This window comes from Cervus canadensis, chromosome 17 (assembly GCF_019320065.1).
Source record: "Cervus canadensis isolate Bull #8, Minnesota chromosome 17, ASM1932006v1, whole genome shotgun sequence".
NCBI lineage: Eukaryota > Metazoa > Chordata > Mammalia > Artiodactyla > Cervidae > Cervus > Cervus canadensis.
Window position 1 is genome coordinate 51045585 of NC_057402.1, and position 22919 is coordinate 51068503.

Here is a 22919-nt window from a genome sequence, read left to right on the forward strand (position 1 = left end):
GCCCCGGAACACCGGTCCGGTTTTGTTCACCAACTTCGGCCGGCCGCGGGGGCGGGCCGTCGCCTGCCCCTTTAAGAATCTGGTCGAAGTCCTTTTCCTCCGCCTGCCCCGCCCCCTCGCGGAGCCGGCGCGGCCCGGCGCCCACCCCTTTCTCTCCCGGAGAGCTTAGCTACGGGCTCGACTGCCCGTCCGTCACAGAGGCGCCGCCTCTGATTGGCTGCAGATCGGGAGGCGGGGCGGGAAGGCCGGAGAAACTAGTTTGTTGGCGGCGCCGGGGCTGAACCGCAAAGCGGCGGCGCGCTCCGCGGCGTTCGCGAACCGGGGGAGGGGAGCGGCAGCAGCGAGGGCTGAGGGACCTCGCGCGCGCGCGGCCAGGGGGGCGGCCTCTGAGCGCGGCGGGCAGAACAGCCCCGAGCGGTAAGTACCGGGACCGGCCTGGAGACGAGAGTCGGTCTAGCAGCACTCGCGGCCCCGGCGTTGGCACTTGTCACCACCCACCCCGCCCCGCGGCCGGGACCTGGGGCGTCGGGTCCTGCGCGCCCCGCCGTGTGAGCAACCCCTGGGCAGAGCGAGCCTCGCGGGCCCGCCTGCCCGGGGAGCAGCGCCCCGGGGCTCGAGCCCCCGGAATCCCCTCGTGCACCACGGGGTCTCGGGGCTGGGGTCGGGGGCTGGAGTCGGGGACAATGGTGGGGAGTGGAGGTCTGGAGAGAAGCACCCCTCCCAGCTCCGCTCCTCCGGCCTCGTGCGTGCCTGGGGACCCGGCGAGGGTATTTGTTTGAAAGCTCTGAGCGACGGAATGAATTGTTTTGCAAATAGGATGTTGCGCGCGGGGGCTGCAACTCTTTTTTTCCCCCCTGGGAGTACTTGATTCATTGAGTCCGCAGACTCTCTTTTTAAAAAATTACTATCGATCCTGGAAAGAGGAGGCTGCCTGTCTTTGAGGATGTGAGCGGTCCGGGCTCTGCGAAGTAGTCCCCGCGCACTTGACGCCGAGGGGCCAGATGGCTGCCCGCCTCGTGCAGAGAGAGGGCCGAGGGGCTTCCCCACGGGAAAGATCGTCCACGCGAGCCGGGCCCCGCTTGCGTCCCACCTAACGGGGCCCCTCGTCCTGTGCTGGAGCTTGGAGCCGCCGAGGAGTGGGCACCCGCCCGAAGTCCCGCCCCCCGGGGTGGCCGCCACCCTAGCGGGTGCAGAGCGAACCTCCTTTGGCCCGGCTGTCCGGTTCACCCCATTCTGCCCTGGCTCCGGGACCCCGCTGCACCTGGGCACGCCCTCACTCCTTTTCCCCCTTGTGGTTGCTTGAGGGATCTTCGAGTTGGGAGGCCGTACCCCTCCGGGGCACCGTACACTTCTGCTCTGGTGTTTCAAAGCTGCCCCCGCCAAATTGATTTCCGTTCTCTTTGAGCAGAGGAATCTTTATAGAGACCTTAACAAAGGGGTTGGGGTGGGGACCCACCCGGGACCCCCGCAGGTTTAGTGCAGCGGCTCTTGGTCCTGCTGGGTTGCTTTGGGGCTGGGTCAAGGCTCCCTGAGCTTTGGCCCTCCTTGGTGACTCAGGGCGGAGAAGGCCAGGTATCTGGGCCTTTTGGTTTCACTCTGGTGGCATGCTGGAGGGAGGGAAGTTGCCAGTGGCCCTGGGAGAGGAGGCGGGAACCCCAGCGGCTTGTCATGGGCCAGACCCTGGTGACTGTGACTTGGGGGTCAAGCCTTTTCGCACCCAGGGCCTCAATCGCCCCATTCACAGGTGGGTCTGATGCTCCTTGAGCCCAGGTGCTGTTCTGATTGCTCCCGGGTGTTGCTAAAGGCTTGCATTTGAGGACTGGGAGGAGCAGGACCCAAGGCCAACCCCACCCAGGGGGCAGGTTTGTTATTCTTCTTAACATGGGGGACTGAATCCCTAAGACCTGCCTTTGAGGATGACGAGTCTGTCTTCTTACAGGCCGGGCAGCTGTCTCCGCCTTGAGTCATTCCCTTTGTCAGGAAGTGACTCCTCGGAGGTTGTTAAAAGGAAGGTAGTTAATGGTAGAGACCTTGGTCCTGGGGCTGCAACCGGTTTTATGTTTGCGGTGCCCAGAGAGGAGCTGGGGGCGAGTTGCACCCTCCCCCTCGGAGGCGGTTTCTTCAGCCTGATGCCCCTTAATAGCATCTTGCACCTGCGGGCGCTCCGTGTGGGAGAGGAGAGCAGGAAGAGAGACCACATTACCCGGGCCTCGGACTTCCTGGGCTGCAAGGAAAGAAGGCTTGGCTGTTTCCATTTCTCACTGTCATGGGCTAGGGGAGTCAGAGGGAGTGTCCTTTAGTGGGTGGTGTGTTCATTCGTGCGTTAATTGATGAATTGGTTCATGGTTTGAAGGGGCTTGATTGGGCTCACGCCTTCCGGGAGCCCCCCTGGACCAGGATGTGCTGCCACGTGGGGTTAGGAGGTGCCCACGGTACCCCCAGTGACAGAGACAGCGAGGGGATCTAAGAGGGGCACAGCGGGGGAGCACGGGTGGCGAAGGCTTCCTGGAGAGAGGATGCTCTGATAGAGTAAAGATGAGAAAGGCACGCCCGGGGCTACCGCCTCCCCCACCCATCCATGCTTCTCCCTGAGGCCGCTTCATTGCCAGCCTCCAGGCTGGTGCCGGTTGAGGGCAGAGAGCAGGAGGTGGCAGGCAATGAAACGTTCACCTGGGACTGTGGTGGTCTGGCCCAGGAGTCCCCCAGGAAGAAGGGGGGAGGCGCTCCTGGATGCAGCCTCTCTGCTCAGGGAATCCTGGGAGGTCCCACCCCATGAGCCCCCAAGACCAGCCTGTCCCCTAAGCCTTCAGTCACTCTGGACCGACCAGCTCTCAGTGTGGGTGTGGCCCGTGAAAGGAGGGGGCCAGCAGGTCTGGCGCGAGAAAACAGGGTGACCAGACACAAATGAATTGGCTGATTGAGATGCTGGTTTTCATCTAATGTGGTAAATTTCATAATTGAATTGCCTTAGGCAGCCCAGGCGGTTGAAGCGTTTTCCCAGCCAGAAAACACTTAGTTTTCCCAGACATCTGGGGGTTGGGGGGTGGCAATGGGGAGAGTGTGTGTGTCCGCAGCTTTTTACACCCCCTCCCAGCAGGCCTTTCCGTTAGGAACCTGGGTTTGTCCGCACTGATGGAGTCAGTCCCGCCTGCCCAGCAGATTCCAGTCCGTCTCCTGGATCCCCTGGCCCCTGAGCCACACTCCTCCCACCCTAATCGGAAGGCAGCTGAAGCTGATGCCTGTCACCTTCAGGTGCTCACCTTGCCATCCAGGCTCTGGGTCCCTCAGCCATTCATTAGGAGCAGGGAAGGGGGTGTGTAGGGCTGGAGGTCAGAGAGGGACTCGGGGCTGGGAGGGCTCCCTGTTACGAAGTCTCTGCAGCACCAGGTTGGGGAGGAGGGAGACGAGCAGGGGCTCTTTGAACCAGACTTGGGTTCACATGAGGCTTCTGTGTCTGTGTCAGCCTTCTCCTGGGGCCCCGGCCACCTGCACCCACCCTGCCCCCTCCCTTTAGTGCCAGGAGACTCTGTTCTTTCTTACTGGTAAACCTTTCCTTCCCAGCCCTCTCACTACCCTTTTGGATGAAAAATGGTAGGCGCGTGTGGCTCATCAACCTGTTTTTAGAAGTGACAGCTCTGTGGTCTCAGAAACCCAGTTAAGCTGGGAAATTTCACTGCATTTTCTGCAAATACGCAACCATCTCCCAAGCCCTTCCTTTCCCCACAATCGTCTCCTGTACCCCTGGGCTGGACAGAGTTTAGAAGAGGATCTCTGGGCCCACCTTGTTTCAGTGTGACTGAGGCCAAGTTCAGGGCCACCTCTTCACTGGCCATCTCGTGGTTGGAACCCTCGCACCTGGAAGGTGTTGGCAGATAGAGCCCTGACGATGGGGTCCTGGGGGTCCTGCCCCACCTCTGCCTGGCTATGTGACTTCCCATAGTTCTGCTTACCTCTCTGGGCCTTGATTTGCTCTTCTGCAAATTGGGTGGATGCTCTCCTGTACAGTGCTTCTATTAAATGTCTTGCTGTTAAATCTCAAGAAAGATTTTTGGTCTCATGTCGTTTTATAAGGCATGAGTTATTTGCATAGCTCTCCTGGGCAGGAGCGGGGAGGGGCAGCCGGTAAAGTGGAGGGAGCTGAATTAGAAGGCAGGAGCCTGGCATCCTGGTTCCCAGCTCTGCCTCTGACGATGGGTGCTGGGCCTTTGGGCAGGTCACCTTCCTTCTCTCGGCCCTCAAATTTTCCACCTGTAGAGTGAAAGGGGGGTAGTAGGCAAGCGCCCCACTTCCTTTTCTTTCTGAGTGAGTGAAAACTGAGTCAGACTTTCCCAGTAACTCCAGAGGGACAGGGCTGTCCCCTGCCTCTGGCCCCTTGAAGTTTGGGGCCCCGGGGTGAAGGGCAGCAGGTGTGGGAGCACTGAAGTTGCTCCCTCCACTCTGGAACAGATGGAGTGAGACCTCGCCTGGGAGGAATGCCCAGGGGACACCTCGCAAAGGAAAGAGGGACAGAGAGCTTCCAGGAGCAAGTGGGATCACCAGTGAGTCCAGGGCCACAGAGGAGGACGCCAGGCTCCCCGCACTTTGCCAAGGAGGTGCCTGCAAGACCAGTCTGATGGCTCCGCGTGTGAGGAGGCGGGCGGCGGGGGCCGAGCAGGGCCGTGGGAGAACTGTCAGACGCCGCCAGAAGGAGGCCCGCACTGGCTATGGCGTGGCTCCCCACCCACTTCTGTCTGCCGGGAAGGCACCTCCTGTCGGGAAGGCGACTGTCGGCCGCCCCTCAGAGTAGGATGCAAGGGATCCTGAAAGCCTGGCTGGTTTTCTGCCTACTTCTTGAAGGAGAGGCTGACCACAGATCAGCGTAGGCTCACCAGAATTGATCTAGTTGAGATAAGGAAGGCTCGGCTCCTTCAAACTCCAGGACGAGCTGCCTGCCAGGTTTGCAGTTGGCCAGGTCAGATACGTCTGCTTCGTCTGGGCTGGGGTGAGGGCCGAGAGATGGGGGAGCTTTTTCCCTCGAAAGCCATGGGGATCGCATCCTCCATCCAGTGTTCAAGTCCTGCTGTGTCCCAGCGGGGCTTGCGAGATCCCGGGCAAACGAGATCCCCTTAACCCATGAGTGAGCGCCTGTGTTGTTCGCAGCTTTGGAAATCCGAGGAAGCAAGAGGTACAGCTCCATTCAGGCCGCGAACATGTATTTACCATCTTCTGAATGGCTCACCCTGGACTAAAAACTGGGAAGGGAAAGTCAGGTTGAAAGAGGGTTGTGCTTGGAATTCCGCTCAGCCTCTGGCTTGGGAGACGGACAGCTAGCCGGGTGGTTATGGCTCAGAGCTAGGCTGTGAGTGACGTGACCGGAGCCACAGGACGCGTGAGGAAATGGACTGTCATTGGTGTCCTGATTCTTTGTGTGGCCAATGAATTTTTAAAATTTTGTTCATTTTTGGCTGTGCTGGGCTTTCTCTAGTTACAGAGAGCGGGGACGACTCTCTAGTTGCGGTGCTCAGCTTGTTGCTATGGTAGCTTCTCTTCTGCAGGGCATGGACTCTCGGTGCGCGGGCTCGGTAGTTGAGACTCTTAGGCTCAGTTGCTCCATGGCATGTGGGATCTTCCCCGACCAGGGATCAAACCTGTGTCCCCTTCATTAACAGGCCGATTCTTAACCACCAGGGAAGTCCCCGATGAGTGTTTTTTTGCAAGCTGTTTTCTGCCAGGCTCTGCAGCGCAGCAGAGAACAAGGCAAGGTCCTCACCATCCTGGAGCCCCCATTCAACTGGAGGAGGCAGACAACATAGATAAATAAATAGAGCTGAGGTTGGGCTGCAGGAGGTGGGTGGGGTGGGGTGGCAGCGTGAGGAAAAGGATCGAGGTGGGGCATCCGCTTAGACTAGGGAGCCTAAAGAAAGCTCCTCTAGGCTGATGACGTTGAGCCGAGACCTCCAGGACAGCAAGACGCAGCCGTGGGAGGATCTGAAGGAGGGGGTGTCAAACAAGTGCACAGGCTGTGAACCCTGTGTGCTGGAGAGGGTTTGAGATGAGACCCAGAGATAAGCTGCTCTTCTGATTTGTACAAAGGCCAAGAAAACATGTTCCTTTTAAGATGTTTTATTATCTTTAATGTCAATCATACATTGGTGGATTCCTTTATCAACAAACAGTATTAGAAGAAGTGGAACCTGCTATGAAAGCAGTGTGGTCCTTGGTATCTGTCTGCAGTTTGGGGCATACCCTTCTCGTCCCCCTTTTCATATTATGTAATTTGGATCACACTCAGTATTCCGGTGGCTATCACTTAGTGTGTGGGTGGATCTTGTTCCCTTTTCACAGCTGCATAATATTCCACAGCATGGCCAAACCACTATCTTTTTTTTTTTCTCTTTTAGTCTCCTAACAGGAGACTTTTGGATTGTGTCTGATTTTTTTTCTTTTTCCTTTTATCCTCCCTACAATCCATGAATTCACATACATCTTGATCATGTATCTTTCTGGTCTTTAAATTTTCATTGTCAAAACTAAAATGCCTTTTGCAAAGACTAATAAGCCAGTTTACTCTCCTACTGATGTTGTCTGGGAGCCCACCTCTCCACCCATACTTGCTATTATCTACATTTTCCCTTTTAGCTAATGTGATTGGTAAAAATGATCTCATATTCCTTTAAAAAAAAAAGTGATCCAGTTTATTCAGGCTTCCAGTTTTTATTGTAATCCATCATTGTTTTTTCCAGAAGACCAAGGTTTAGCAAGTGCTGGCTCTGCCTCTCACTGGTCTCCTGACCACGGCTGGGGACTCAGCCTTCACCCTGCGTGCTCATCTGTAAAATGAGGCCCTTTTAATCCCTGCCCCCTGCCAGGCTGCTCCGTGTTGCGCATGGGGAAACATTCCAGAAAGTTCATTTTATGCTGAAAAGCTCTGCAGACATCATGGGTTTTACTAGTGAAAGGCGACTATGTGGAGCCTGGAACATTTGAACGGATGTGAGTGTTTCTAAGCAGCTAGTGTGTCCAGGGGAGGGGCCGGGGTGGCTTTATGTGGGACGTACACCTTGCATCCCTGAGATGGAGGGGCCTCATCCAGCCCAGGAGGGTAGAGAAGATTCTGAAGCTGGTCCAGGGAAAGGCTCAGAAAAGGGCATTGATCACCACAGACTGATCCCTCCTTTATCTTTTGTTCAGTCGCTAAGTCGTGCCCGACTCTTTGTGAGATCCCATGGACTGCAGCATGCCAGGCTTCCCTCTCCTTCACTGTCTCCCTGAGTTTGCTCAAACTCATGTCCATCGAGTCGGTGATGCCATCCATCCATCTCATCCTCTGTCATCCCCTTCTTCTCCTGCCTTCAATCTTTCCCGGCATCAGAGTCTTTTCCAGTGAGTCAGCTCTTTGCATCAGGTTGGCCAAAGTATTGGAGCTTCAGCTTAACCATCAGTCCTTCCAGTGAATATTCAGGATTGATTTCCTTGAGGATTGACAGGTTTGATCTCCTTGCAGTGCAAGAGACTCTGAAGAGTCTTCTCCAGCACCGCAGTTCGAAAGCATCAGTTCTTGGCGCTCGGCAAGAACTCTCACATCCGCGCATGACTACTGGAAAAATCATAGCTTTGACTTCGGACCTTTGTTAGCAAAGTGACATCTCTGCTTTTTAATATGCTATCTATATTTGTCATAGCTTTCTTCCAAGGAGGAGGGATCTTTTAATTTCGTGGCTGCTGTCACCATCTGCAGTGGTTTTGGAGCCCAAGAAAATAAAGTCTGCTACTGTTTCCAGAGGCCAAAGGCTGGGGCTCCCAGAGCTTCGTGGAGTGGCGTGTTTATTACTTTGGGGCTCCTTGTCTGTTGCCCTCTAATGGGAGGATTTAAGCAAAGGATTGACCCAAGAGCTTTTGTACTTGATGTGGAGACAGGCGGGAAAACGGTGGGGCCTGATGAAGGAAAGATGGGACCTGGGGCCTCTGGCCCCATAGTGGGGAGGCCGGGGTGCTGGTGGACCGGTGTCCCTGGAGAAATTCATCTTCACTGGGATTCAGGAGCCTGGGGACATACAGCCAGGCTCTCCTGTCCTTCCCCAAGTGGGCTGTGACATGGCGAGCCCCTGTCTTGGGGAGCAGGCAGCATCCAGGCTTGGCTACAGTTCCCCTGCAGCTGCCTGGGACCTCAGGCCTGGTGAAGGCGTCAGCCTGACCTGGTTGGGATGGCTGCAGGGCCACGGACAGGAAGGTGAAGCGGGGAGGGTGACAGCTCCCAAAGTGCTCCGGTCAGGAGGTATCCTGCCTTTTTAGCTCTGCAGCCAGTGAGCAGGTGGAGAGGAGGCGGGGACCATGGCTGCAGACATGTGTGTGCATTTATTTGTTGTTGCTCAGTCACCAAGTCATGCCGTCTCTTCTGTGACCCCGTGGACTGTAGCCGGCTGGATCGTCTGTCCGTGGGATTTCCCAGGCAGAAGTAAGGGAGTGGGTTGCCATTTCCTCTTCCAGGGGATCTCCCAGGCCCAGGGATCAAACCTGCGTCTCTTGAATTGGCAGGCAGGTTCTTTACCTCTGAGCCACCAGGGGAGACCTTTTTGCAGTTACTGGGGTTGGGTTTTTCCTGGAGGGAGTGGGGGGAGCATCTCACACAGGAGCTGGCCGGGGGGCAGTCAGCGGGGGCAGGGCAAGGCAGGGTTTTCTGGCTAGGTGCCCCCTCACTGCATGTCCAGCCCAGCTCAGAGGGGCTTTGTGGGGTCAGAGTCAGATCGAGTCCCCAGGTTCAGTTTCAGGCAGCAGGATGGACTGGCCTGTCCGTGTCGCAGGAAGTTGCAGCTACTATTTTTACCACTCCAACTAGGACTTTTTACAGGAAGGTACAATTACAATACAAGCAAAATGTCAGGGTTTGGCTGGTCAGCTGAGCCCTGGGAGGCTGCCACAGCCCCAGGCCGAGACCACAGCACGGTCTGTGCATGTGTAAAGTGAGACTCATTTGCCCGTGGACACATGCCTACCCTGGGTGCTGGGTGACTTCCTCTGAACTGCCTGCAGTGTCTGGAGTTTTTCCTCCAGGCCAGAAAGAGGCCTTTGCTGGGATTTGCCCAGATTGGTGCCCCTGATCGGGGCACCTTGTCCTTGTGATGGTCACACAGTGGTGAAGCCGCCCGGACCATTCTGTTCCTGACTGCCCGGGAAGTTGAAATCTTATCAAGTGAAGCTATTGAGAACCTGCCGTGTGATAGCCACACTGCTGAGTGCTTGGGGTAGAGGTGGGTTAGACAGACCCTGCTCTCGAGCATCACCTTTGTAGCAGCAAGGACGCAGCAAGTGTCAGTGGTCCCTGAAGTGTTTGGACAAGCACCTGATTTTTTTTTTTTATCTTAATATTTATTTATTTGTCTGTACCAGGTCTTAGTTGTGGCCACACGGGATCTTCAGTCTTTGTTGTGGCATGCAGGACATTTAGTTGCAGCAGGAGAAATCTTAGTTGCAGCATGTGGGATCTAGTTCCCTGACCAGGGATCACACCCATGCCCCCTAAATTGGGAGCTCAGAGTCTTAGCCACTGGACCAGCAGGCAAGTCCCCACCTGATGTTTTTAAGCGTCATGGCTAGGGGACAGGCAGGGCTTCTGTTGGCTTCTGTTGCTGCTTGACAGATGAGCACTGACTTAGTGGCTTAGACAGCGCCTGTTAGCTCACAGTTCTCTGGGCCAGGAGCTTGGGCTGACTCAACTGAATTCTCCACCTAGGCCGTCACAAGGCCAAGATCAAGTGCCAGCGGGACTGGGCTTTTGTCCTGCGGCCTTGGGTGGGGGGTGGGGGAGGTTCTGCTTCCAGGCTCGTTCAGGTTGTTGGGAGAATCAGGTTCCTGGCAGCTGTGGGACTGAGGTCCCTCTGCTGCCTGGCTGTCAGTAGGTGGGCTCCTTAACTCCGTGCCAAATAGCCCTCCACCCCACCCCACCTCCAGGCCAGCAGCGGACCCTCAGGTCCTTCCCCGCTTCAGATCTCGGACGTCCACTTCTGCCGTCAGCTGGAGAAGACTCTGCTTTAGAGGACTCATGCAATTAAGGCAAGCCCACCCAGAGCATCTCTCTATTTTAAGGACTCCTGATTAGTTAGTGACATTAGTTATGTCTGCAACTCACTTTGCCATGTAGGTAACATGGTCACAGGGGTGGAGATCAAGAGAGTCATCTTTGAATTTTTCTGCTAAGGGCTCATGTCAACAGGGGATATGATAGCAACAGTATTAGTAAGCTCTGTTCTCTTGACTGGAGTGAATTTTGTGTGTCTCACTGTGCTCTTTACATGGGCTGCCTCTTATTTATTTGGCTACGATGGGTCTTAGTTGTGGTATGTGGTCTTTCCCTGTGGCATGTGGGATCTTAGTTCGCCAAGCAGGGATCAAGCCCTCATCCTCTGCTTTGGAGGGCAGACTGTCAACCACTGGACCACCAGGGAAGACCCTGGACTGTCTCATTTAATTTTTAGAATAGTTGTTGATATAGGAACAGTTATTTCCACCCACCCCCTCCCCATTTTCCAGATGGAAATACTGAGGCTCAGAGAATGTAAGTACCTTGGGCCAGTCATACGGGTAGAAACAGCAGTGCTAAGGATTTGAAATCAGGGCCTTAGCACCTCCCCACCCCATCAGGGTGCTTGCGGCCAGCATCTCCACTTTGAGTCCTGTGATTGGCAGAACACCCTTTAGAACACAGATGAAGGTTGCTCTTTTTCATCCAACGTTTGAAACAGTTAGGTGTGAAACATGCCAATCACACTTCAGGTTAACACAGCAGATGCTGAGGGCCACTCACGTGGATATTTTTGAGCCTTATTGAAGTGGATATTTGTGGTTCATCTACTTCCCTGCTCAGCAATATTATCAAGTATCTGATGTATTCCAGGCAGCAAAGAAGACACAGAATACTGTCCCATGGACTGTAGCCCACCAGGCTCCTCTGTCCGTGGGATTTCCCTGGCAAGAATACTGGAGTCAGTTGCCATTTCCTTCTCCAGGCGATCTTCCTGAATCAGGGATTGAACCTGGGTCTCCCACATTGGCAGATGGATTCTTCACTGCTGAGCCACTGGGGAAGCCCTGATCGCAGGAGGCAAGGCAAAAAAAATGTCCTCTTAGTTCTCTGCTGTGTTCCTGGTGCATAGCTCAGGGCCCAGCAGCTTGCAGGTGCTCAGAAATTACTTGGTAATTTTTTGAGTATCTGTTGGGTGGGTTAAAAAGTTTGTCTGGGATTTTCTGAAGAATGGAACGGAAAAACCAGGGTGAACTTTTTGGCCGACTTAATGCTGTGTCCAAGGTCCTGTACACACCAGACAAATGTCAAGTCCAGGAGGCTTTCAGAGAGAGGGAGTGGGGCTTGAGCAGGAGAACGGGGGAGGAGAGAGCTTGAAAGTCCAGCATATGCCCCAGTGGGTGGTGGGGGGCGAGGGGCTGGGGAACACAGTGAACGAGGCTTGGACGTCAGAGCCTCCTTGAAGGCTTTTGAGCAGGTGGTCCAGAACCAAGTGTCTGGCACCGCAGTGCCAGGAGAGGGGGAGCCCAGCCTGCAGTGGTCAGGTCCTCCCCTTGTTTCTGGAAGAACTAGCCACTCCAGGGACCCGGGAAGGAGGATTTAATGAAACTTGGTGGGACCACACGATATGCTAAAAATGTATCTATGAATGAGTTGCAGTTTCTGGGCACCCATGTATTTGGCTATAAATACACATTACATGTGTAATTTCAAGAGACCAAGAATTATCAGCTGCGAAGCCCAAGGGCAGCAGCCCACGCCCAGCCCCTGTAGTTTGCTGTCTCAGGCCCTGCCCTCTGCAAACCACCAAGGACTGTTATTTGGGGGGAAATGAGGGGTCCTGTGGCGAGAAGACAGCGTCTGGTGATGGAGGGCGGAGCAGAGGGGCCTGGGCACCCCGAGGGGAGGCGGCAAGTGGGGATCAGAGGGTGGGCCCTGTATGCCATGTGCCCGCTCGCCGGGGAGGGGCTCTCACAAGACCCTCCGAGCAGCTGATTGCCCTGTCACCACCCATCACTTTCCACGGCAGTTTCTTTTTCTGAGTTCTTATTTTAAAAACATGGTTCATGTGGAGGGTGAGGGGGTTCTGCTTCTCACAGCGTGGTGCTAGAAAGTCCCTGGGATTCTTTTGGGGTCCACAGCGTCAAAGCTGTTTTCATAGTAACACCCAGATATTATTTGCCTTTTTCACCCATTCTCTCCAAGTGCAAAACCCCATGAACCAGTGTTTTCCAAGTAACCATTGCACAAAGCTATCAAGTCACGCATGGGTAAATGAGCCAGAGTGCAAGACAGACCGGAAGATGGGGAGGTCAGAGTACACCTGTTCGCCACAGGGCTCAGGTCCCACGCTCAGCTGATCTTTAAGAAACTGCTGCTCAGGCTGCCTGGCTCAGTGGTGAGGAATCCGCTTGCCAGTGCGGGAGATACGGGTTCGATCTCTGGTCTGGGAAGATCCCACAGGCCACAGAGCAAGTACTGCTCGACAGGTCTTAGCGTTTTTGTCAAAGAGGAATATCCACAATAATCCGGAGAGGCTCTTAAAATCTCCCTTTACCAACTCCCTATCTGGGTGAGGCTGTATTTTCTTCTAGTCTTCAATGAAAATATTTTACAATGTTTACAGGTATGGGATTCACAGATACATACTACTATATCTAAAATAAGCAATAAGTATTTACTGAATAGCACTGGGAACTGCGTTCAGTATCTTGTAATAATCTGTGGTAGAAAATAATCTAAAAATATATATACATATATATATGTAACAGTCATTTTTAACACCTGAAATTAATACCATATTGTAAATCAACTGTATTTCAGTTAAAAAAAAAACAACACTTAACAATAAATTGAATGCAGAAGCAGATAGAGAATCTGGCTGTTAATCAATAAAAAAATTTTTTTGAAACTAGATTTATGAAAAACAACTTATTTATGCTAACATATAACGAGTTTATTATTTTCAGTTAACTAGTAAACATTTCAATTTTGTCTCAGTTTTAATTTTGTATGTGATAAATATCAATAGATTGAACCATGTAACAGAAGCCCCTGGAGGCCCTCAGTCACTTTGAAATTGTGAAAAGATCCTGAGACCAAACCATTTGAGAACAGCTGTGGAGGGCAAAGCCCCTGTGAGCTGGGGGCTGGATATGAGCCCAGCACCCATCTCTGTTCATCTCTTTTCCCCTTCAGTCCCTCAGGGATCCTGCGAGGTCGGTGTGATTCTCTTCACACCCATTTTACAGACGTGGAAGCTGAGGCACTGAATGTCTGAATACCTGGCATAAGCTTTGCAGTACAGAGGTGGCCTTGCTGGCAGCACCGGCCAGCAGGGAGGTCCCAGACCAAAGTCCCTGCTCCCCAGGCAGGGAGGAAGGCAGACGCCCAGGAGAGAGCCTGTTAACACAGGCCAGGTCTGTCCTCATGTTACTTTCAGATGTATCACGCGCTCTTCAGGGTGGCATGGGGCCTGGCCAACTGCGAGCACACTTCCTCACCCTGCCTCCTCTCCAGAGGCCCAGGAAGGAGGGCTCAGGTTTGCCAAGTGGCAGCAAGGCACTTGAGAAATCAAGTGCTCTTCATTAAGAACAGCGTCTCCTGGTCAGGCGCACACAGCCTTGGCAGCCAGGAAGGTTCTTCTTTCTCAACGGCCCATGAGGTGCCATTTGAGCAGGGACTGTGTGTGGGGTTTTTTGGTGGGTTTTTTGGTTGGTTGGTTTTTTCCCAAGTTTTTTTTTTTTTTGTATGGTCTAATCAGTATTTATTGGGGAGAAAAAAAAAAAACGAGTCCTAAAACAAGTTTTACTTAGGTATGATTGCTGGGGCCTCTGGGTTCTGGATGATTCTGGCAGCACGCCTGCTGAGAGCCACGCTTAGAGGAGAATGTAAGTAGCCCGACCCCCGAACGTGCAGAGCCACTGTGTTCAAGGGTGCTGCGGTGGGACAGCTGCTCCTGGCTGGAGACCCCTGCTGGGTACACAGGCAACGTGAAGGCCACCAACGCGGAAGCAATAAAGCTGCTGTAATAATTTGTATACAGGTTTTTGAGTGAACATGGTTTCATTTCTCTTGGAAAAATACAGAGAAGATAATGCTGCTAGTTACTGAACAGTGATTATGTACAGCAGTTTCCTGGCGGCTCAGATGATAGAGACTCTGCCTGCTATGTGGGAGACCCGGGTTCGATCACTGGGGTGGGAACATCCCCTGGAGAAGGGAATGGCTACCTACTCCAGTATTCTTGCCTGGAGAATTCCAGGGACAGAGGCGGGCTGCAGTCCATGGGGTCGCAAAGAGTCGGACCCGACTGAGCAACTAACACTTCCACTTTCCATGAATATTGTATAAATGTATTATTAAATGGACTTTCGGTATAGCACAGAAAAAAAAACACAGTAATGATGTTTTGGAAGCTAACTTTCCAGTTCTTTAAGCCTGCTAACTTCTCAAGGCTAAAATTTCACATTAAAACCTTGGTCCTTTCTTCGCTGAAAAAGGTATTAGGTTGGCCCAAAAGTTCATTAGGGGTTTTCTTTTTTCCTTTCTTTTTTATTTTTTAATTGGAGGATAATTGCTTTACAACGTTGTGTTGGTTTCTGCCATACAACAACCCGAATCAGTCACAATTTTATTTATATATATATATATACACACATATATATATATATGTCCCCTTCCTCTTGCCTCCCTTGCCTCTCTCCCATTACACCCCTCTGGGTCATCACAGTGTGCCAGACTGGGCGTCCTGTGTGAGCAGGGACCCTGGAACAAAACATCTTTGAGTACTGAGGACGTGTGCACATTTCTTACCTTCTGTGGGCCTCAGTTTTCCCATCTGTGTAATGGGGACAATGATGGCCTTGAAGAGGTGCCATGAGAATACAGTGAAAGAAGGCTCGTACAAGGCTTGGCGAAAGACTCGCTCAAAGCAGGGTTTAAAAAAAAAAAAAAAAAGGTGACCCTGCGTCTGGCATAGCATCTGGCAGGTTCTTGGGGTTGTGAGGTGAAGAGTCTCCTCACCCTGCTCACCAGCAGTGCCTACTGTCCACTGGCTCTCTTGCTCAGCCTACTGAGACAGTCTGTGCATCTCCAGCAGGTGTGTGTGTACTACGGGTCTGTGTGTGTGACTAGGTAGTTGGTTTTTAACAGATGTAAGAGACAGCCTCCTATTCACAGCACTTCTCGTTTTAGCAGAGAAAGCCAGTTGCTTATTGTGTGTGTGCGTATATATATATATATAGTTCTGTAGTACTCCACTGTATGAATGAACCACTGTTTCTTTAACTGGGCCTCTCACTCATGAACATTGAGGCATTTGCAATCTTTTGCTTGTAGCCAAAAGGCAACAGACGGTAGGATTCCTGGGTGTGGAGAGGCTGGGGCAGAGGGCACGTCTTCTGTCCTTTTGAAAGATCTTGCCAAAGCGGTGTCTAGCCACACGCCCCTGCCCTCCGCCCTCCCCATGGGAGGGGACAGACAGAGCTGTGTCCTGGGCTTCGACACTTGAGGCACCTTCCCATTCTGGTCCGACACTGCCAGCCTGGACTAGAAGAAGCTTCTGGACACCGGGAGAAAGCAGCTCATGACCAGTAAGTGGCTGGTGCTTGACTGTTTTTTTTTTCCCTCTTCTGTCCTTTTCTGCATGTTCATTTTCCTCCCAGGCTGTCACTCCAGGTGGCTTGCTGAAAGTGATATCTAGGCCAGAGTGCTCTTAATGGCTCCATCTGTGGGCTGCTGCAGATCTTTCAGGGGGCCAGACAGGAAGAGAGACAGCCTCCCTCCCCGTCCCCAGCCCCCGCACCACCTCTGTTTGCCAAGGGCCCAGCCAGTCCTGCTGGCGGAGGAGGAACCCAGGACCGGGTGGCGATGTTTGCTTTGCACGGGGGCTGTTCTCTGCCCCCTGCTTGTTTCTCTGCTCTGTCTCGCTCTGGATAACTGAAAGGAAACAAGCGATTTCAACAGATGGGCAAACCGGAGCACCGAGCTCTTTGTCCCCTCTGAGAGCCGGGATGTCCGTTTCATTGGCCCTGCTCCTGTCTGCAGCAGCAGCTTGGCTTGCAGACTTGCAGACCCCAGTCTCGGGGCCAGAGCTGGGGAGCAGCAGGACACAGCAGTGGAGCCCAGGTGGCAGCGTCTCTCTGCCCCACTGAATTTGGAGGCATCTGAGCCACCGCTCTCTAAGCTGAAAGAAGCCTCTTTGTTGCCAGGTTGCTTTCATGAAGCAGGGTAAACAGAGCTGCTAGGACAATCTGACATCAAACGTCTGTAATAATTCTCCAAAGATTTTTATCTCAAAGCGAAAGTTGCTCAGTCATGTCCGACTCTTTGTGACCCCATGGGCTATACAGTCCATGGAATTCTCCAGGCCAGGATACAGGAGTGGGTAGCCTTTCCCTTCTCCACGGGATCTTCCCAAGCCAGGGATCAAACCCAGGTCTCCCGCATTGCAGGTGGATTCTTTACCAGCTGAGCCACCACGGAGGCCCAAGAATGCTAGAGTGGGTAGCTTATCCCTTCTCCTGGGGATCTTCCTGACTCAGGAATCCAACCGGGGTCTCCTGCATCGCAGGAGGATTCTTTACTGACTGAGCTATCAGGGAAGCCCTCAAGAGAGGAGAGTAATTCACAATTCACTGCAAGCAAAGGCAGTGGGGGAGGGGGCTTCCCTGGTTTCTCAGACATAAAGAATCTGCCTGCAATGCAGGAAACTCGGGCTCCATCCCTGGGTCGGGAAGATCCCCTGGAGAAGGGAATGGCTACCCACTCCAGTATTCTTTCCTGGGAAGTCCTATGGACAGCAGAACCTGGTGAGCTACAGTCCATGGAATTGGAAAAGAGCCGGACGTGACTGAGTGAGGAAGCACACCTCAGCACAGAGATGCTGTTTGTTGGATACAAATTCAAAACTACGGATGAATGAGTTGGGAAGTCAGGGCGATTCTGTGCTGCACAGACATTAAAAATTACAGCCAGCGATCCCAGAGAGACTGAGCAGGTTCATCCCAGTGTTTGTAGGCAGGAGGCCCAGCCAGTCTGTGTTCAGTGATGAATGGAACATGCCGACTCTGTGAATGGGTAAAAACAATGTGAAATCGTGTTCCGTAACTGCAACAATGTAAAATGTTTGCGAATAAAGGCTGAAAATAAGAAGCCAAAGTGAAAATAGTTACTCTCTTCAGTATTTCTCAACCTTAATCACTTCCCTACCACAAACCTTTTTGGACCTTTTATTCCTAATTGCATTCAACCCTGTGCTTCCCCCGCATAAATTTTAATACCAGGTATACTATAAGGATATACTTAACCTTCCCTGGTGGCTTAGATGATAAAGAATCTGTCTGCCATGCCGGAGAGTTTGATCCCTGGGTCAGGAAGATCCCCTGGAGGAGGGCATGCAACGCACTGCAGTATTCTTGCCTGGAGAATCCCTTGGACAGAGGAGCCTGTTGGGCTGCAGCCCACGGGGTCACAAAGAATCGGACACGACCTAGAGATTCACACTGTGTGTCTGTGTTTGGTGTGTGTCTGTGCTTTGCACCTAGAACAGATAAGAGTTTTTTCTGTCCTCCAGGAGCCAGTGGTTGCCTCCTTAGGACAGTGTTCCTGCCCACCACCTCCTGATAGCCTCACCCCCATGAGAATGTCTGTGTTGGGGCCGTGATTCCTTGGGATCTTCATCTTTTGTATTTTGCCTTCTCTTTTGTGTTGTCTTTTCAATAATAATGACTGAGCTCTGGGGTGTGCCTGTTGGCCTGTCTCACTTGGTTTGTGGAGCTCACACCCAGTGGAGGGGGTCTTGGGCAGAAAAAGGGGCACTGGCCATCTGTGGCTGCATCTGCTGGGCTGGACGTGTGGCCCTGGCAGTCATTTCAGGGAGTCATTCCACATCTCCTTGCCCAGTGTCCCAGCCTGGAAAAAGCACTCAGCACAGAGCCTGGTACGTGGTCGGTGCTCATCACTGTGGTTTGTTAGTAGTACTGTTGCCATCCCCATTCATCTCTGAGCTGCTGTTTTCTTATTTGTAAATTGCAGAACCGAGAGGCTGTGTGGTAGGATCCCACCTCTGATGCTCTTCTAGGTGAGTGAAGCCTCGTGACTGTGCCTGCTAAGTCATTTGGGTCATGTCTGACTCTTTGCGACCCCATGGGCTGTAGCCCAGCAGGCTCCTCTGTCCATGGGATTCTTCAGGCAAGAATACTGGAGTGGGTTGCTATTTCCTCCTCCAGGGCATCTTCCCAACCTTGGAATCGAACCCATGTCTCTTAAGTCTCCTGTATTGGCAGGTGCGTTCTTTTACCACTTAGCGCCACCTGGGAAGCCTGGTTTTGGCCAGTGAGGTGGGGCCAGAAGTGATGTGTGTCCTTCTAAGCCAAGCGCCAGTGCCACACTTGCCGAATCTTTCTCTCTTCCCAGTGGCTGTGACTGGTGCTGTGGTGTCATTTGGGTCGCCGGGAGTGACGGTGATGGGAAGAGCACTCCTCCCCTCACCCCAACCACCAGCTCACCCGCAGAGCACATCGCATGAGCAAGGAATGTCTCTGCCCCCAGCGCCACTGAGGCTCGGGGTGCTGGTTGTCGCAGCACAGCCCAGCCCATCTTGATTAAAACCAAGTCATCACCTTGTCAGGCTTGGCTATGAGGATGAAATCTTCCATGTAAGATGCCCAGTGCAGTGTGGGTACATGGCAGTCAGGCGCTCTGTCTGGCTCCCTTCCCGATTAAATTCCCCGCTGATTCTTTGCAACAGGTGTTGCTTCATCTTTCAGCAGCCTTTCACAGGCCTTGACCCCTTACCTCCTGTCCTCTGCCTCTTCTGGGAAGAAAGCCTGTTGCCCGGGAAATGCCAGGGCAGCGTGCCACCCAGACCCTTCCTCGGGGCAGCCCGCCCACCCCGGTGGAGCTGGCGTCCATCCACACAGCGTGTATCAACTCAGAATAATAGCCCTGATGACCAGAGGCCACCGTCCACCTGGGACCTGGCTTATATCAATCATGAGAGCTCGGTGGCTGCATTTCAGGTGTGCTTAACAATCGTGTGCATGAAGTGAAAAGGTCAGAGCACGTGGAGAAGGCCCTGAGGTGCCTGCCTGCCCCTCTGGGACCCTGTTTCCCTTCTTGACTTTGGGTGTGGGCAGACAGGGTCACTGCCCGCCCAGGAGTATGTGTGAGTGTGTGCACGTGCGCGTATGTGAAACCCTTTTGCGGTGGCGCTGCTGCTCAGATCTCAGGACTGCAGGTAGGTACCTGACTGCCCCACAGGGTGCCTCCTCGGAGGGTGTGCAAGGGCTGGGCTTCTGCCCCGTGGGGGTGACCTCAGGGGCGGCCTCCGTGTTCTAGAACCGCCCCCACAGCCAGCCCAGTGTCCCACAGAAGGGCTGGGGCTTGTGATGAGGCCAGATTGGGTGAGGCCGCGGGCTGGGGCAGGGCGCAGCAGCCCCCAGCAGATGCTATATAACCACACGAGACCAGGAGGTGTGCCTCACACAGTTCTGGGACTTTCCTGCAGGTTTGAAACCTTTCACAATCCCAAGCTGAAAAACAAGATCAAAATAAACACACAGTGGAAAATATCAACAGTTTTAAAACTGTTGCAGTTTTAAAACAGGCCAATAGATGAATAGATGTATAGTTGTTTTTTTTTTTTTTTTTGGTTCTGTTTTTTCAAAGAAAGGGCCATTGAAAAGTAGAAGCGTCTAGGGAAAGGCCCCGTTGACAATTCGCTTGTATCTAGAGTGATCTGTGGCTCTGCTTCCGTTATATTGGTCATACTGATTTTACTTTCAATTAGCAGGTCTGCCTGCTCATGAGGGGCTTAGTTTGTTTTCCACTTGAAACTTGAACCCAGGGGCTCCCCGAGGTGCGTGCGTCCTCCAGGCGTAGGCAGAGCAGGGACTTGGGCTGCAGCATCATGGGGCGTCCTCTCAGAACCCCCCTCCTGGGACCCTGGCTGCAGCATGCGACTCTGCATGGGTGTGTCATCTGATAGCTTTGGAATCCCTCCTTATCACAGTTCTAGAAGTAACCCAGACCTAGCAGGCTTGAAGAAAACCTTCAGTGTTTTTCCTGACCACAAAAATACTGCATATTCATTAAGGAAAAAAAAATCAACTTAAAAATGAACAGAGTGGACAGTGAAAAAGCCCTTTATTCAAAAGTGAAGGTTGCAGTTGCAGCACCGCTGGGGGGAGTGTCTTCTCGGATTATTCCGTGGCAGTGGTAATGGCAGCAATAAAAGAACAGCTGACTGGGTGAGGAAGAGAGGGCCCAGCCATCCCGATGCTTACCATCGACTTGTCTCATAATTCTCCCGACAAACCTACGAGGCCGCAGCTGCTTTCATCATCACTTTTGTGGCTGAGAAAAATAGGCGCAGAGAGGTGAAGTCACTTTCCCAGGGTCACGCAGGAAGGGCTGGGCTGTCTCCAGGGGCCCTGTTCCTGTGTGCAGATCCGGCTGCAGAGAGCGTGCTGCCCCTCTGCTCTCCGGGCTAGAGTCCGCGTCTTATGGGACGTCCGAGGCGAATTCTTCACACGCACATCTGGCTCCAGGGCTCAGGAGTCCCTGGCCCCGTGTGATGGTGTCCCTGCCTGCCCCTGGCCTTGCTCTTCCCTGCAGGGTGGCGGTTTCCGCCCGACCTCTGCCCCTGCCGCTTCTCCACCCGAAGCTTCCCTTCCCTGCTAGCATATCCTGGCTCCGCGCATCACTCAAGTTTCAGGCCACGCGTCCCTTCAAAGGGGCCTGAAAGAACCTGCCGTGGCCTTGTTGCCTGGTGGCCCACCGCCTTCTTATTTTCTTCATAGAACTTATGAAAGAGAAGTGAAAGTGTCCAGTGGTTTCCTCACTGCGGACGGGTCTTGTCTGCCCCCTTCCCTCCTGCCTGCCCCAGCGTGCAGCCCTGCTGGGGCAGGAACCTGTCTCCCCGCCTGGCACGTGGGAGTTGTTCAGAAAGTTTGTGGTGGATGAGCGGGTCAGGACCACATTACCTGCATACCCCTCAGCTGGGCCCTGGGCTTTTCCAGCTCCCTCTGGCCTGGAAGGATGGAGTTGATAGCCTCATTCAGAAAATCACTGACTCCTGGCTGGGGGTGGGAGGTGGGGAGGGGTGAGTGATACAGGATAGAGCTGGACCTCCCAAAGAGTGACCCCCAAAATGCAGCTCTGGTCTCCTCCGGTGCCTTTTTCTCTGAGAATGGCACTGGAATCTTTGGAGAGCGTGGCAAGGTTTCTTCTGAATGTTTTGCCCCTTGGCTTGTTTCCTTGTTTATTTGAGTAACTTTCCAAGGGGCATGGAAGGGATGAGCTGGAACCCATGTTATTTGGTGTCTTATTTTTGGAGGAGGGGGCAATTTTAAAACATTTATCTTTGTATATTTTTTATTTTATTGGAGTATACTTGGTTTATAATGTCAGTTTCAGGGGTTCAGCAGGATGATGCAGTTAGACACACACATATATTCATTCTTTTTTGTTGTGTGAGGTGATGTCTCACTGTAGTTTTGATTTGCGTTTGTCTAATAACAACAAGCTATGCTGAGCATCTTTCCATGTGCTTGTTGGCCATCTGTATGTCTTTTTTTGGAGAAATGTCTGTTTAGAGCCTCTGCTCATTTTTTGATTGAGTTGTTTGTTTTTTGGATGCAGAGCAGCAGGAGCTGTTTGTATATTTTGGAGATTAATTCCTTGTTGGTCACATTGTTTGCAAGCATTTTCTCCCATTCTGTGGGTTGTCTTTTCATTTTGCTTATGGTTTCCTTTGCTGTGCAGAAGCTTTTAAATTTAATTAGATCCCACTTGTTTACTTTTGTCCTTATTTTCATTAGGAGGTGGACCCAAAAAGATACTGCTGTGATTTATGTCAAAGAGTGTTCTGCCTATGTTATCCTCGAAGAGTTTTTTTATAGTGTCTGGCCTTACGTTTAGGTCTTTAATCCATTTTGAGTTTATTTTTGTGTATGGCATTAAATAATGTTCTGATTTCATTCTTTTACATGTAGCTGTCCAGTTTTCCCAGCATCACTTGAAGAGACTGTCTTTTCTCCATTGTTCTTTCTGCCTCCTTGGTCATAGATTAACTGAGCACCGGTACAGGGGTTTATTTTTGAGCTTTCTATCCTGTTCCATTGATCTATTCGGTTTTTGTGCCAGTACCATACTGTTTTGATGACCATAGCTTTGCAGTACAGTCTGAGGTCAGGGAGTCTGATTCCTTCAACTCTGTTTTTCTCTCTTAGGAATGGTTTGGCTGTTCAGGGTCCTTTGTGTCTCCATACAAACTTAAGAAAATTTTTTGTTCTAGTTCTGTGAAAAATACTCTTGGTAATTTGCTAGGGATTGTATTGAGTCTGTAGATTGCCTTTGGTAGTACAGTCATTTTAACTATTGACTCTTCCAATCTGATCTCTGTGTCATTTTGATTTCTTTCATCAGTGTCTTAGTTTTCAGTCTACAGGTCTCTTGTCTCTTTGTGTAAGTTTATTCCTCGGTATTTTATTCTTTCTGATGTAGTGGTTAATGGGATTGTTTCCTTAATTTCTCTTTTTGATCTTTTGTTGCTAGTATATAGAAATGCAACCGATTTCTTTGTGTTAATTCTGTATCCTGTAATTTTATCAGATTCACTGATGAGCTTTAGTAGTTTTCTGGTAGCATCTTAAGGATCTTCTGTGTAGAGTAGTATCATGTCATCTGCAAACAATGGCAGTTTTACTTCCTTTCCAATTTGGATTCCTTTTATTTCTTCTTGTTTCTCTGATTGGTGTGGCTAGGACTTCCAAAACCACACTGAATAAAAGTGCTGAGAGTGGACATCCTTGACTTGTTCCTGATCTTAGAGGGAATGCATTCAGGTTTTCACCATCAAGAATGATGTTAGACGTGGGTTTGTCATATATGGCCTTTATTATGTTGAGGTATATTT

General features: G+C 52.1%; 1 protein-coding gene across 8 annotated transcripts in view; it reads left to right on the forward strand.

The window, feature by feature from the left end:
- Nucleotides 1-259: 259 nt before the first annotated feature.
- KLHL25 (kelch like family member 25) overlaps nt 260-22919 on the forward strand; it is a 50863-nt gene continuing 28203 nt past the window's right edge. For 2 of the 8 annotated variants that reach the window (XM_043489924.1, XM_043489926.1), the window contains exons 1-3: nt 13541-13887; nt 15338-15591; nt 18035-18080. Coding sequence is in view for 2 of the 8 variants with exons in the window: in XM_043489920.1 (XP_043345855.1) it covers nt 13815-13887 (73 nt within the window). In the remaining 6 variants the exon portion in view is untranslated. Of the gene's footprint in view, nt 418-13540; nt 13888-15337; nt 15592-18034; nt 18081-22919 lie in introns of those variants that run through there. The other 6 variants (XM_043489923.1, XM_043489927.1, XM_043489921.1 and 3 more) reach the window with 5 other exon arrangements.